General features: G+C 42.4%; 1 protein-coding gene across 2 annotated transcripts in view; it reads left to right on the top strand.

The window, feature by feature from the left end:
* plod2.S (procollagen-lysine, 2-oxoglutarate 5-dioxygenase 2 S homeolog) overlaps positions 1-14,135 on the top strand; it is an 80,761-nt gene that overhangs the window by 32,167 nt on the left and 34,459 nt on the right. For both annotated transcript variants that reach the window (XM_018265790.2, XM_018265792.2), the window contains exons 4-5: positions 2,595-2,758; positions 6,495-6,607. In XM_018265790.2, coding sequence (XP_018121279.1) covers positions 2,595-2,758; positions 6,495-6,607 — 277 coding nt within the window. The remainder of the gene's footprint in view (positions 1-2,594; positions 2,759-6,494; positions 6,608-14,135) is intronic.

Raw genomic sequence — 14,135 nt, 5'->3', positions numbered from 1 at the left:
ATGAGCAAAATAAATAGAGAGTGGGAGGAAGCGTGTACTTCTACTGCATACAATTGTCCTTCTGTTCATCCAGTACCCCCAACATTTAGAATAAATGGCTTTTTATTGTGATTATTGTGAATACTTGGTAACAGCCAGGAAAACAGAAAGAATTAGTTACTGAATGTTACATGTATTGTTAGAGAATATGAAATGAAGACCATTTTGTTCTTAGTACTTACACCTTCTTGGTATATTTTATAGGCATGCACCAAGTTCATTATTTTAGGAATCGGCATAATACTGAATCCTGAATACTTAACAAAAGATTTAGTCGAATACCGAACCGAATTAGGGAAATGTGGGGCAAAAGAGAATTGTATGGTTAAAAAAATTTAAGGATATGGATTCAGTTCAGGCAGACTTTTGGATTCGACCGAATCAAAATCTTGCCAAAAAAAGGCAGAATCCTGAACCAAATCCTGAATCTGGTGCCTCCATTATATGTTTTAGAACTTATTTTTTTCTCTAATTTATCTTAATGAACCAATGTACAACTCTAGCTGTTCTGCAGTGCTATGCATTGTGTGGTCTTCTCAAGGGCTTTCTATATTCTATGCTGCTGGTGGTCCCAGGCCACATTGGGGATTATATGAAGCAAAAAGCTATCCTCTCTGTGTTAGAAGTGCCACGTCTCTTGAGGTAGGATTTCATCCAGTCTCATGTCCCACCCTAGTGGAGCTTATAGTTAATTTTCTCATTAAAGTTACACAAACACATTCATGGCTTTATTTAATGAGAAGCCAATGTGGGAGGAAACCAGAGCCCCCAGATGAAACCACCAATAAGGTACCAATGTGCTTACCAGTAGACTGGCCTTAGGATGGCTTCCTCTTGGCTGGTGGAAGGTCTGTACAAGGGAATGGGACAATGATGGGGGTGGACATGTGACATCAGACGGCAGAATCCTGTCTGGGTTGCAGACTTCTGAAAGGCATATGGAAATGCCCACCTGAACACTATCCTCAGCCCTCTATGTGGCTACCAATTAAAACTATCCTACATAAAATATAATTTTGGAGTTATGTATCTAAAGAGTTGCAGTTTTGTTTGAATCCACTGAGCTAATGTGCAGGGATTTTGTTAAGGCAACACAGAAAAAAAAGGGCTTTCATTTACTTGAAGCTGGCCATTAGAAATCTGCTTCTACACCCCCTGAATTCCTATACTGGGGTCTGTAATTTGTTATGGTGCAAAACTGCAGCTGTAGTCACCCAGCTCTTTAGCCTTTTAGCCATTTAGTTTATAAATAATCCCAACACATGTGTGTGTGAGTATATATATATATTTATTTTTTATTGTGGCTGCAGCATCTATATATGCCACAAACTGCTGTAATGTGGAGAAAGAGATAAAGATATTCACAGAAACCATTTAAGGACAATGCTAAATGAATATGCAGCACAATTCTGGTTTTTGTATGTTTTTTTTCTCCCCTGTACAGCTATCTGATAGCAACTTTTTTCACATTTAACCTTTTCGCAAACAAGCATGCAGGGAGTTGTAGCGGAGGTAGGGTTGCCACCTTTTTTGGAAAAAAATACCGGCCTTCCTATATATTTAGATTTTTTCCCTATTAATAACATCGGGGTCAAGCATAATTTTTACTGGTCAGGCCTGTAAAATACCGACCAGGTGACAACCCTAAGCGGAGGCCATGTGTGATATATTGGGTGCTGGGCATTTGCACCAATATCTGGGAGCGGAACAAAGTGTGTGGGGGTGATACACTATTACTAGTGACGTGTGAAACTATTTGCCAGACTTGGATTTGCAGTGAAATTCCACACTGCTCATCTCCATTATTTTCACTATGAAATTTCATTGTGAAAAACTGCCCATTTACATCAATGCATTTTTCACAAAAAAAAAACACCTTTTGACTTTTAGCGAATCTTTCCTGTTTTGCAAATTTTGCCTGACAGATTTGCTTATCACTAATTATTACAGAAATTGGGGATTCAGGATTTGGACTGGAGCTTAGTTGTGCTGCTGAGTAGAATCGCATTCCACTACTGTCAAACACATTCTGACAAATTGATAGGTATCAATTAGTGTAATAGTGTAATAAATAAAGGATAATGATCGACTGTAAGCTCTTTAGGTGTCAATACTGTATTTACTATATAGTACAGGTATGGGACCTATTATCCAGAATGCTCGGGACCTGGGGTTTTCCGGATAACGGATCTTTCCGTAATTTGGGTCTTTATGCCTTAAATCTACTAGAAATGAATTTAAACATTAAATAAACCCAATAGGCTGGTTTTGCTTCCAATAAGGATTAATTATATCTTAGTTGGAATCAAGTACAAGCTACTGTGTTATTATTACAGAGAAAAAGGAAATCATTTTTAAAAATTTGGATTATTTGGATAAAATGGAGTCTATGGGAGCCATTCCGTAATTCGGAGCTTTCTGGATATCGGGTTTCCGGATAAGGGATCCTATACCTGTAATAGTTATTTGCACCCACTGCTTAGACTGCATGTATTTAAAACATCTTCAGACACTGATGCTAATCAAGATATGTGTTCTGCTTATGTGTTTTACAGCTATGATGTTATCTTTGCTGGAGGCCCAGAAGAAGTGCTGCTAAAGTTCCAGCAGTCTAACCATAAGGTTGTTTTTGCTGCTGAAGGATTAATATGGCCGGATAAAAGACTGGCTGAAAAATATCCTGTTGTCCGCAGTGGGAAACGATTCCTTAATTCAGGAGGTAAATATAATTCTGGTGTGAATTCTAAAGCCACAACAGCCTTGTTTCATTCGTATACCAACTGCAGGGTTATTGCTTGAAATGGGGATAAGAGGTTGGACGTATTTTAGATTCTGTCAAAATACTGATGATAATTATGTTATTAGGGTTGTTTTTTAATTGCAATGCCAGATTCATTTTAGCTATACTTACCTACCGAATGTGGATCCCTAAAGATATGGTGAGTAGTGATAGGCGAATCTGTGGCGGTTCCCGCAAAATTCGAGCAACGGTGAAAAATTCACTAAACGCATTGAGAAGTCAATGGGCATCAAAATAATTTTGACGCGCGACAATTTTGAGGCGAGCCATAATTTTAATACGTGCGACTATTTTGTCCAAATGCATTAAAGTCAATGGGCGTCCAAATAATTTTTGACGTGCGACAATTTTATGTGCGCAACTATTCTGACATGCAACAATTTTTTTTGTCGCAGTGGATTATTCGGGACAGTTTCATGATTTTATTCACTGGTGGCAAAATATGGAAATTTACCACAAATTCGTGTTTGGTGAATTTATTGGCCCATCACTAATGGTGAGCCCTAAAACCAGTTTCTTCATATGGTTGTGTTTGCATTAATGCCAACAAGGCCTTTTCACTCCAAAAACAGCCAGTTACACACCCAGAAAAGGAAAACCGGACAGGATCTCCCCTGATTGACATGGCGACCAGCCAATTGCTGATCTCCATGTCATAGTGCCGCCCACATGATGCAGCACACCCTGCCCACACCATCACTGACCCATCCAGGTGATGTCATGGGCCCCATCCCCTGCCCGGATCGTGAGCCGCACAAAGGTGGCAACCCTATAAGTGCATATTTACCGCTATAGTGTCCTGCAAAGACAATAGTATTTTTGTCCCTTGTACTTCCCTTAGTCAATGCTTGTTTTGAAGAACAATAAAAATATATTTTCAATTTGGAAATGTTCTTTAAATTACCACCTTTATGAAATTGCTAGGGAGGCCTAAGTCTGGTTTGGAAGCTACTCAAGCCTCAGACATAGAATGTGCTAGCAATAGAACTGTTCAGCCTTCAATCAGCCTGGCTGACCTTTCTTCTCAGGACTCTGGAAATCAAAGTCTGAACTTTTATGACTTTTATGCTCCATAAATATACTGCATCTGGCGCAGATATGCTTTCTCTTAGTAAGCCCTGTTCTCCCAGAGTCCACTCTCATTTCTAATTAACAGCCTTACATCTAATGAAAAGTCACAAAAGGCTGTTAATAAAAAATAGATGCCCTCTAGCCAGTTCAATCTCATAGAGAGAAAAAGATCAAAAATTGGGTAGGAGGTATTTTTCGGAGGAAAATCAAGGACATCTTTGATATTATGTTATATTTTTATGGAAATAAAAACTAGGCAGTGACAGTTTTGCCCTGGATATGCAGCCCAAAGGACCATGTTATCCAAGGGCGCATACTGAGAAACGCTTCATAGGGGCATATTTTTATGCTGTGTAAAGTAAAAAATTTTGAAAAAAGCTGTGTAAAGAAATGGCGAAGGCGTGTGTAACTTTACACAGTTTGGACGCCAGATTTGACGCTGTTATTTCAAATTGCTTCCAACAGAAAAAACGTGTAAAAATGTTACTCCGTTTTTTTACACGCCGAAGCATGGCAATGTGTGGTGTATTATCCCGCCATTTTTTACACAGCATAATAAATATGCCTCTTACTGTGCTCACCTGCGGTCAGTTTTAAAGAGTTCAGCTGCAGGGGAGCGCAGGAAGAAACGCTGCCTATTGATTTAAACGGCCCAGTACTGATACAGGAGCATTTGGTCCCTTCAGAAGAATAGATTGCGTTTTTTCCTGCGCTCCCCTGCAGCTGAACGCTTTAGAAATGACTGCAGGGGATGAGCCCTTAGGAAAATATTTTAAAGGAGACATATCTAAAAAACAAGAATGTACCAGCACATTTTATACTTTTACCTATAGAAGGAATGTGCTTGAAAAAGTGATGTTTCTGGTTATTTTATGTAAAAATTATTTAATTCCTTACTAATTCCACACTTCTGTTCCATTTTCTGTACTCTGAATTCTTTGGCTGTGCAGGGGAGCTGGCAGCACTCAGCACAAGTCACTGTAGGATAGGAACCAATCAGCAGCTAGCAGGACCTGATAGGGAACTGAAGCCCGTCTTTGCTTATGTGACTGCAGGGCTGTGACTGCCTATGCCACTCCTGCTGTGCTTCTGGCAGGGACCATTCAGCCACTCTTACCCCTCATTTGAAAGATGGACAGGCACCAGTGAACATCTATAGGGAGTTCCAATAAAGGGGCCATTTTTAAAGATAATATGAATTTTAGCTAATGTGAAGCCAACACCATCTATTATTCATAATTGCCTACAACATTAGGGGTAATTTGTTTATTCTTTGTTTCCTTTAAAGGGGTAGTTCTTTTGGTACTGTATGTCACTTTTAGGAGCCTATTTATTATGCTGTGTAAAACATTGGAGAAAAACATCACCAGTTATATTGGCACTTAGTATATTACAAAGTGCCCATTTTTAGCAACTGTTTCATAGTAACATAATAAGTTAGGTTGAAAAAAGACACACATCCATTAAGTTCAACCTTCTAACTTTTTTTTTTAACATGCCTAACTGCCATTTGATCCAGAGAAAGGCAAAAAAAACCCATCTGAAGCCTCTCCAATTTGCCTCAGAGGGGGATAAAATTCCTTCCTGACTCCAAAATGGCAATCGGACTAGTCCCTGGATCAACTTGGACTATGAGCTATCTCCCATAACCCTGTATTCCCTCACTTGCTAAACACCATCCAACCCCTTCTTAAAGCTATCTAATGTATCAGCCTGTACCACTGATTCAGGGAGAGAATTCCACATCTTTAAAGCTCTCACTGTAAAAAACCCCTTCCGAATATTTAGGCGGAACCTCTTTTCTTCTATTTAGAATGGGTGACCTTGTGTCAGCTGGAAAGACCTACTGGTAAATAAAGCATTAGACAGATTATTATATGATCCCCTTATATATTTATACATAGTTATCATATGATGTCTTAAACGCCTCTTCTTCAGCGTGAACATCACCTTGTTGGTCTTTAGTTTTTTTTTATCTGGGAGAAGGTGGAAAACCTTCATGGCTCTAAGGCAGCTTCTTTATTAGTTTATTAGCAAATTTCTACCTAGGCAGTTATCTCATGACACCCAAACAAATGTTTACTTTCATTGTTTTACTGTACATTGCTTTATTGTTTAAACAATGCTGATCACTGATTGGTTTCCATTGGTCCCCAGTGATAGGACCTAAGCCCCTCTGTCTTTTGCCCAGAGCATTAATAATCTTACAGTGTCTCTTTTGCAACTTTTCTTGTCCTGTTATAGAAATTTCTAGAATCTTAGACAAATAGTATGATTTACGGTATGGTGATTATGAAACTACTCAGAAATGTCTTCTTTTTATGCCATTTGGGAGATAATTCATACAAGTAGTAAAATGCTCACAATACTGTACATCTATACAGTATATGTTTCAACTTGGTTATATAATCAAGTTGGCATGAATAGCATTTAGAAGCAATGTTATCTGACATAATAGATTTACGCAGGTATAACAACATTTACTGTATGTAATAAAAGTCAACACATAAATACCATCAGCATCAGTCTAACTGGTATATGAATGGCATTAAGATATCGTTTTGATTTTCTTTCTGTGTTTTAGGATTTATTGGATATCTGCCAAATGTTAAGCAAATTGTGCAGCAATGGAATCTCCAGGATAATGATGATGATCAACTTTTCTACACCAAAATCTACATTGACCAAACCCAAAGGGTAAGGTAGTCTTTGGGGGAGGGGCATTCCAGCTTTCCTTCTATTATGGTGTGATTGTGGGAGGGAGACTGGGAAGGGCACAGTGCTTTTTATTTAAACTTATTTAGGGGGTGATCATAATGGAAAAACACAGCATGGCACCATATCTTGTCAGACAAGGAAAACTCAACACTAATGTTTAAAACCATTAGGTGGGGTGCAATGAGGCTGTGACCACAAAATACATAGACAAATAGACAAATACCATATCTTGTCAGCCCTAGAGATGAAAGGGAAGGTGCATGTCGAGAAGGCACTGGCATGCAATTCCGGATGGGGATGGTCCAGCGGGGGGCCCGGGTGCACATCTAGCACCCAGACCCTCCCATGGCTAGTTACACCACTTTGCTAGGGACTTCATCATGCATGCAAATTACCCATCTTATGTATGGCTGGAAAGTGGTTTGTGCTCTCATTCTGTCTCATTTCAGATTATATAGTATTTATTATCAATATAAATGTTTTTGAGCTTGCAAAGCCTTTGACATATTAGAATCAGAGCCGTTTACGACTGCAAGTGCAGTGCGCAAAGTGCAAATTTAGACACAAACTGCCCTGGTTTTTGTACATATTAAAGCATGTAGCACATCATTTCAGCATATTTGGGACTGCAGTGGGAGGCAGGCAGTCTTACCGGGAGGCAGTGGAAGGCAGACAGCTGTACTGCCACATTAGAACATGTAGAATATCACCAATTTATGAAAACTTTACTGACTGTATAAGATGAACATTATAATTTAGGCGCCTACAGTATGTTGTATCTCTGCTCCACCAAATTATGTCCATGATCAGTTAAGCTCCACTTTTAACCACATTCCATAACTCCTTCACTGCCAGTTTTGCCCTCATCTGGTCATCTACCTTAAGATAGCACTGTTTTTACTCACTAGGGATGTAGCGAACGTCGGAAAAAAAGTTCGCGAACTTGCGTCAAAAATGCGCACGGTTCGCGAACGTCGCGAACCCCATAGACTTCAATGGGAAGGCGAATTTTAAAAGCTAAAAAAGACATTTCTGGCCAGAAAAATGATTTTAAAGTTGTTTAAAGGGTGCAACGACCTGGACAGTGGCATGCCAGAGGGGGATCAAGGGCAAAAATGTATCTGAAAAATACATTGTTGACACAGCGCTGCGTTTTGTGCTGTAAAGGGCAGAAATCACACTACATTTCTAAACCTGTGTAATAAACTGCTTTAAAACGTCCGGCGTCTACATGCCAATCAAGTCGTGTAAAGGTTACAGCCTGTTCACACGTAAAGACGAAACGCGGCGCTTACTGCAACGCAAAAAAACGCAAAGAGCTTTAATGAATGATACCGTCAAGTGAGCAAATAATAGTTGTTAATTACTAGTTGCTTGTCACCTCCAGGATGTTCGTCCTGTTGGTGGCAATATTTCTGTAGTGGTGTGTTTAGCAGTCACCGTGCTTGTGCGCACGTGCACGGTCAGGCAGAGGTAATTCAATGTACAGTGAAGTGAACCAAAAAACACTGATTCTGCAGTGTGGGCCCAGTTTTGGTCTACTTTATTGATCACCTGCGGTGACCATAAAAGATGCGATTTTGCCACTGTTGCAGAACCCTGAAAAATTAGGCATGTGTACTTTCCTGAAAAATTATGTTTTTTTTGTCGCAGCCACTGAAGCACAGAGGCCAGAAAAAATATGCCATATAAATGCTGAAAATAGTCTTTTTTTTTTGTCGCAGCCACTGAAACACAGAGGCCAGAAAAAATATGCCATATAAATGCTAAAAATAGTCATTTTTTTGTCGCAGCCACTGAAGCACAGAGACCAGAAAAAATATGCCATATAAATGCTGAAAATAGTCTTTTTTTTTGTCGCAGCCACTGCAGCACAGAGGCCAGAAAAAATATGCCATATAAATGCTGAAAATATAAAAAAAATTTGTCGCAGCCACTGAAGCACAGAGGCCAGAAAAAATATGCCATATAAATGCTGAAAATATTCATTTTTTTTTTGTCGCAGCCACTGCAGCACAGAGGCCAGAAAAAATATGCCCTATAAATGCTGAAAATATAAAAAAATTTTGTCGCAGCCACTGAAGCACAGAGGCCAGAAAAAATATGCCCTATAAATGCTGAAAATATAAAAAAATTTTGTCGCAGCCACTGAAGCACAGAGGCCAGAAAAAATATGCCATATAAATGCTGAAAATATTCATTTTTTTTGTCGCAGCCACTGCAGCACAGAGGCCAGAAAAAATATGCCATATAAATGCTGAAAAAATTCATTTTTTTTTTGTCGCAGCCACTGAAGCACAGAGGCCAGAAAAAATATGCCATATAAATGCTGAAAATATAAATTTTTTTGGTTGCAGCCACTGAAGCACAGATGCCAGAAAAACTCAGGATTTACCTGGATTCAAATGAAACCAGTAGGGTTTGCACCCTAGTTTGTAACGGTGGCGGAGGGAGGAGGACGCTAAAGGACAGCTGTGTGTGGAGTCATGAGGCGTGCAGAGAAGGACAGCTGCATGGGGAGTCAGAACAAGTCTTCCGGCGTGCAGTAACCCTCCGAGATCCACGCCTCGTTCATTTTAATAAAGGTCAGGTAATCCACACTTTTGTGACCTAGGCGAGTTCTCTTCTCAGTTACAATCCCTCCTGCTGCACTGAAGGTTCTTTCTGAGAGGACACTTGAGGCGGGGCAAGACAAGAGGTTCATGGCAAATTGTGACAGCTCTGGCCACAGATCAAGCCTGCGCACCCAGTAGTCCAGGGGTTCATCGCTCCTCAGAGTGTCGATATCTGCAGTTAATGCCAGGTAGTCCGCTACCTGCCGGTCGAGGCGTTCTTTGAGGGTGGATCCAGAAGGGTTCTGGCGCTGCCTTGGACTGAAAAACATTTGCATGTCTGACGTTACAGAGTGGCCAAAGTGCTTTGTCCTTGCAGGTGCGCTCGTGGCAGGATTACTGGCACCTCTGCCCCTGGAATGTTGATGAGTTCCTGAAGTGACATCACCCTTAAAAGCATTGTACAACATGTTTTGCAGGCTGGTTTGTAAATGCAGCATCCTTTCGGACTTGTGGTACGTTGGTAACATTTCTGCCACTTTATGCTTGTACCGAGGGTCTAGTAGCGTTGCGACCCAGTACAGGTCCTTCTCCTTAAGCCTCTTGATACGGGGGTCCTTCAACAGGCATGACAGCATGAAAGACCCCATTCTCACAAGGTTGGATGCAGAGGTATCCATCTCCGCTTCCTCGTTATCAAGGACTACATCATCCACGGTCTCCTCCCCCCAGCCACGTACAAGACCAGGGGTCCCCAAAAGGTCACCACAAGCCCCCTGGGAAGCCTGCTCCTGTTGGTCCTCCTCCTCCACAAAGCCACCTTCCTCCTCTGACTCCACTTCTGACACCTCTCCCTGCGTTGCAGCAGGTGCCTGGGCTCGTTCTGGTGATTCCGACCAGAAATCGTGCGCTTCCTGCTCCTCGTCACGCTGGTCTACAGCCTCATCTGTCACTCGTCGCACGGCACGCTCCAGGAAGAAAGCAAAGGGTATTAGGTCGCTGATGGTGCCTTCGGTGCGACTGACCATGTTTGTAACCTCTTCAAAAGGGCGCATGAGCCTGCAGGCATCGCGCATAAGCACCCAGTAACGTGGGAAAAAAATCCCCAGCTCTGCAGATCCAGTCCTACCACCCAGTTCAAACAGGTATTCATTGACGGCTCTTTGTTGTTGCAGCAGACGTTCCAACATGAGGAGCGTTGAATTCCAGCGAGTCTGGCTGTCGCAAATTAAACGCCTGACTGGCATGTTGTACCGCTGCTGAATGTCAGCAAGGCGTGCCATGGCTGTGTAGGAACGTCTGAAATGGGCCGACACCTTCCTGGACTGCCTGAGAACGTCCTGGAATACTGGGTACTTCGAGACAAAACGTTGGACTATTAAATTCAGAACATGTGCCATGCAGGGCACATGTGTTAAATTGCCCAACAGATTGCTTCCGTTGTCACACACCACTTTTCCGATCTTCAGTTGGTGTGGGGTCAGCCACCGATCGGCCTGTGACTGCAGAGATGACAGGAGTACAGATCCGGTATGGTTTCTGCTTTCCAGGCACGTCATCCCCAAGACAGCATGACAACGGCGTACCTGGCACGTCGAATAGCCTAGGGGGAGCTGGGGGTGCACAGGTGTGGAGGAGGAGGACCCAGCAGCAGAGGAGGAAGAAGAGGAAGAAGACGAGGTAGAGAGCGAAGGAGGAGTAGAGGTGGTGGCAGAACAGCGTGCAATCCGTGGCGGTGACACCAACTCCACTGTTGTTGTTGAGCCACACATTCCCTGCTTCCCAGCCATTACCAAGTTCACCCAGTGGGCAGTGTAGGTGACATACCTGCCCTGACCATGCTTGGAGGACCATGCGTCAGTAGTCATATGGACCTTTGGCCCAACACTAAGTGACAGAGATGCGGTGACTTGGCTCTGCACATGGTGGTACAGGTGTGGTATTCCCTTTTTTGAAATAAAATTGCGGCTGGGTACCTTCCACTGCGGTGTCCCAATTGCTACAAATTTGCGGAAGGCCTCAGAGTCCACCAGCTGGTATGGTAAAAGCTGGCGGGCTAAGAGTGCAGACAAGCCAGCTGTCAGACGCCGGGCAAGGGGGTGACTCGCAGACATTGGCTTCTTACGCTCAAACATGGCCCTCACAGAAACTTGGCTGGGGGCAGATGACTGGGAATGGGAACTGGTGGTCAAGGTGGAAGGCGGAGTGGAGGGTGGTTCAGACGGGTCAAGGACAGCAGAGGTAGAGCAGTAAGATGCTGGACCAGAAGGAGGGTGGCTTTTAGTTTGTCTGTTGCCTTTGAGGTGTTGCTCCCAAAGTGCTTTGTGCTTGCCGTTCATGTGCCTTCGCATAGAAGTTGTACCTATGTGGCTGTTGGGCTTCCCAAGACTCAGTTTCTGACTGCACTCATTGCAAATTACAACGCTTTTGTCAGAGGCACACACATTAAAAAAATCCCACACTGCTGACCTTTTTGAAGCTGGCAATCTGGCGGTAACAGTAGAAGTTGGCGGCGTTGGCGGCAATGGCGGGTGCGTTGGCCGGCTGACCACAGGTGCCGATACATGTTGTTGCCCTACTGTTCCCTGCGAGCTGTCCTCCCTGCTTCTTCTAAGTCTTATTCTCCTCCTGCCTCTCTGACTCTCCGTCTCTCCATCTGAACTATCCTCCTCTTGCTCTCTTCTACTGGGCACCCACAAAACATCAATCTCCTCATCATCATTCTCCTCAGATGCATCAATTTCTTCTAACAGCTCACAGAAGGAAGCAGCAGCGGGGACCTCCTCATCACTCATTATGTCCATCTCTGTTGTGTTCTCTGCCAGAATTAAATCTGGTGTAACGTCCTCATCTCCTTCATCTTCTTCTGCCAATAATGGTTGCGCATCACTCAGTACAAAAAACTCATGTGTAAATAACTCCTCTGACTCCAGTGAAGAAGGGGCGCCGGTGGTGGAGGAAGTGTTACGTGGGGTGCCCATAGCAGTGGAGGATGAGGATGTTGTGGTAAAGTTAGAAACGGTAGAGGATGGGGTGTGCTGTGTAAGCCAGTCAACTACCTCTTCAGCATTTTGGGAGTTCAGGGTCATTGCCTTTTTAAAACTGGGCAATTTCCTAGGGCCACAGGATAGCATAGCAGCACGGCCCCTAGTGCCTCTGCGTGGCGGCCTGCCTTTGCCTGGCATTATTTTTAAAACAACAACAACAACTCAGGTGGTGTTTCTGGAGACGGTATTATTATTGATATTTAGACAGATTGTGAAAAAGCTCACACAGCTAGATGGCAGTTGTTTGAAAATGAAGAACACACTGGGCAAACAAACTGAAACAATGCCTGCAAGGTCAACGTATACACTACTACAGCAGTGGATACGGAATATATTATTGCTGCTTGAAAAACGTCACTCAGGTGGTGGTTCTGGAGACGGTATTATTATTGATATTTAGACAGAATGTGAACAAGCTCACACAGCTCGGTGGCAGTTGTTTGAAAATGAAGAACACACTGGGCAAACAAATTGAAACAATGCCTGCAAGGTCAACGTATACACTACAGCAGTGGATACGGAATATATTATTGCTGCTTGAAAAACGTCACTCAGGTGGTGTTTCTGGAGACGGTATTATTATTGATATTTAGACAGAATGTGAAAAAGCTCACACAGCTAGATGGCAGTTGTTTGAAAATGAAGAACACACTGGGCAAACAAATTGAAACAATGTCTGCAAGGTCAACGTATACACTACAGCAGTGGATACAGAATATATTATTGCTGCTTGAAAAACGTCACTCAGGTGGTGTTTCTGGAGACGGTATTATTATTGATATTTAGACAGAATGTGAAAAAGCTCACACAGCTCGGTGGCAGTTGTTTGAAAATGAAGAACACACTGGGCAAACAAATTGAAACAATGCCTGCAAGGTCAACGTATACACTACTACAGCAGTGGATACGGAATATATTATTGCTGCTTGAAAAACGTCACTCAGGTGGTGTTTCTGGAGACGGTATTATTATTGATATTTAGACAGAATGTGAAAAAGCTCACACAGCTAGATGGCAGTTGTTTGAAAATGAAGAACACACTGGGCAAACAAATTGAAACAATGCCTGCAAGGTCAACGTATACACTACTACAGCAGTGGATACGGAATATATTATTGCTGCTTGAAAAACGTCACTCAGGTGGTGGTTCTGGAGACGGTATTATTATTGATATTTAGACAGAATGTGAACAAGCTCACACAGCTCGGTGGCAGTTGTTTGAAAATGAAGAACACACTGGGCAAAAAAATTGAAACAATGCCTGCAAGGTCAACGTATACACTACAGCAGTGGATACGGAATATATTATTGCTGCTTGAAAAACGTCACTCAGGTGGTGTTTCTGGAGACGGTATTATTATTGATATTTAGACAGAATGTGAAAAAGCTCACACAGCTAGATGGCAGTTGTTTGAAAATGAAGAACACACTGGGCAAACAAATTGAAACAATGCCTGCAAGGTCAACGTATACACTACAGCACTGGATACGGAATATATTATTGCTGCTTGAAAAACGTCACTCAGGTGGTGTTTCTGGAGACGGTATTATTATTGATATTTAGACAGAATGTGAAAAAGCTCACACAGCTCGGTGGCAGTTGTTTGAAAATGAAGAACACACTGGGCAAACAAATTGAAACAATGCCTGCAAGGTCAACGTATACACTACTACAGCAGTGGATACGGAATATATTATTGCTGCTTGAAAAACGTCACTCAGGTGGTGGTTCTGGAGACGGTATTATTATTGATATTTAGACAGAATGTGAACAAGCTCACACAGCTCGGTGGCAGTTGTTTGAAAATGAAGAACACACTGGGCAAACAAATTGAAACAATGCCTGCAAGGTCAACGTATACACTACAGCAGTGGATACGGAATATATTATTGCTGCTTGAAAAACGT

This window comes from Xenopus laevis, chromosome 5S (genome assembly GCF_017654675.1).
Source record: "Xenopus laevis strain J_2021 chromosome 5S, Xenopus_laevis_v10.1, whole genome shotgun sequence".
Classification (NCBI taxonomy): Eukaryota; Metazoa; Chordata; class Amphibia; order Anura; family Pipidae; genus Xenopus; species Xenopus laevis.
This window is presented reverse-complemented; position numbering and strand designations above follow the sequence as displayed.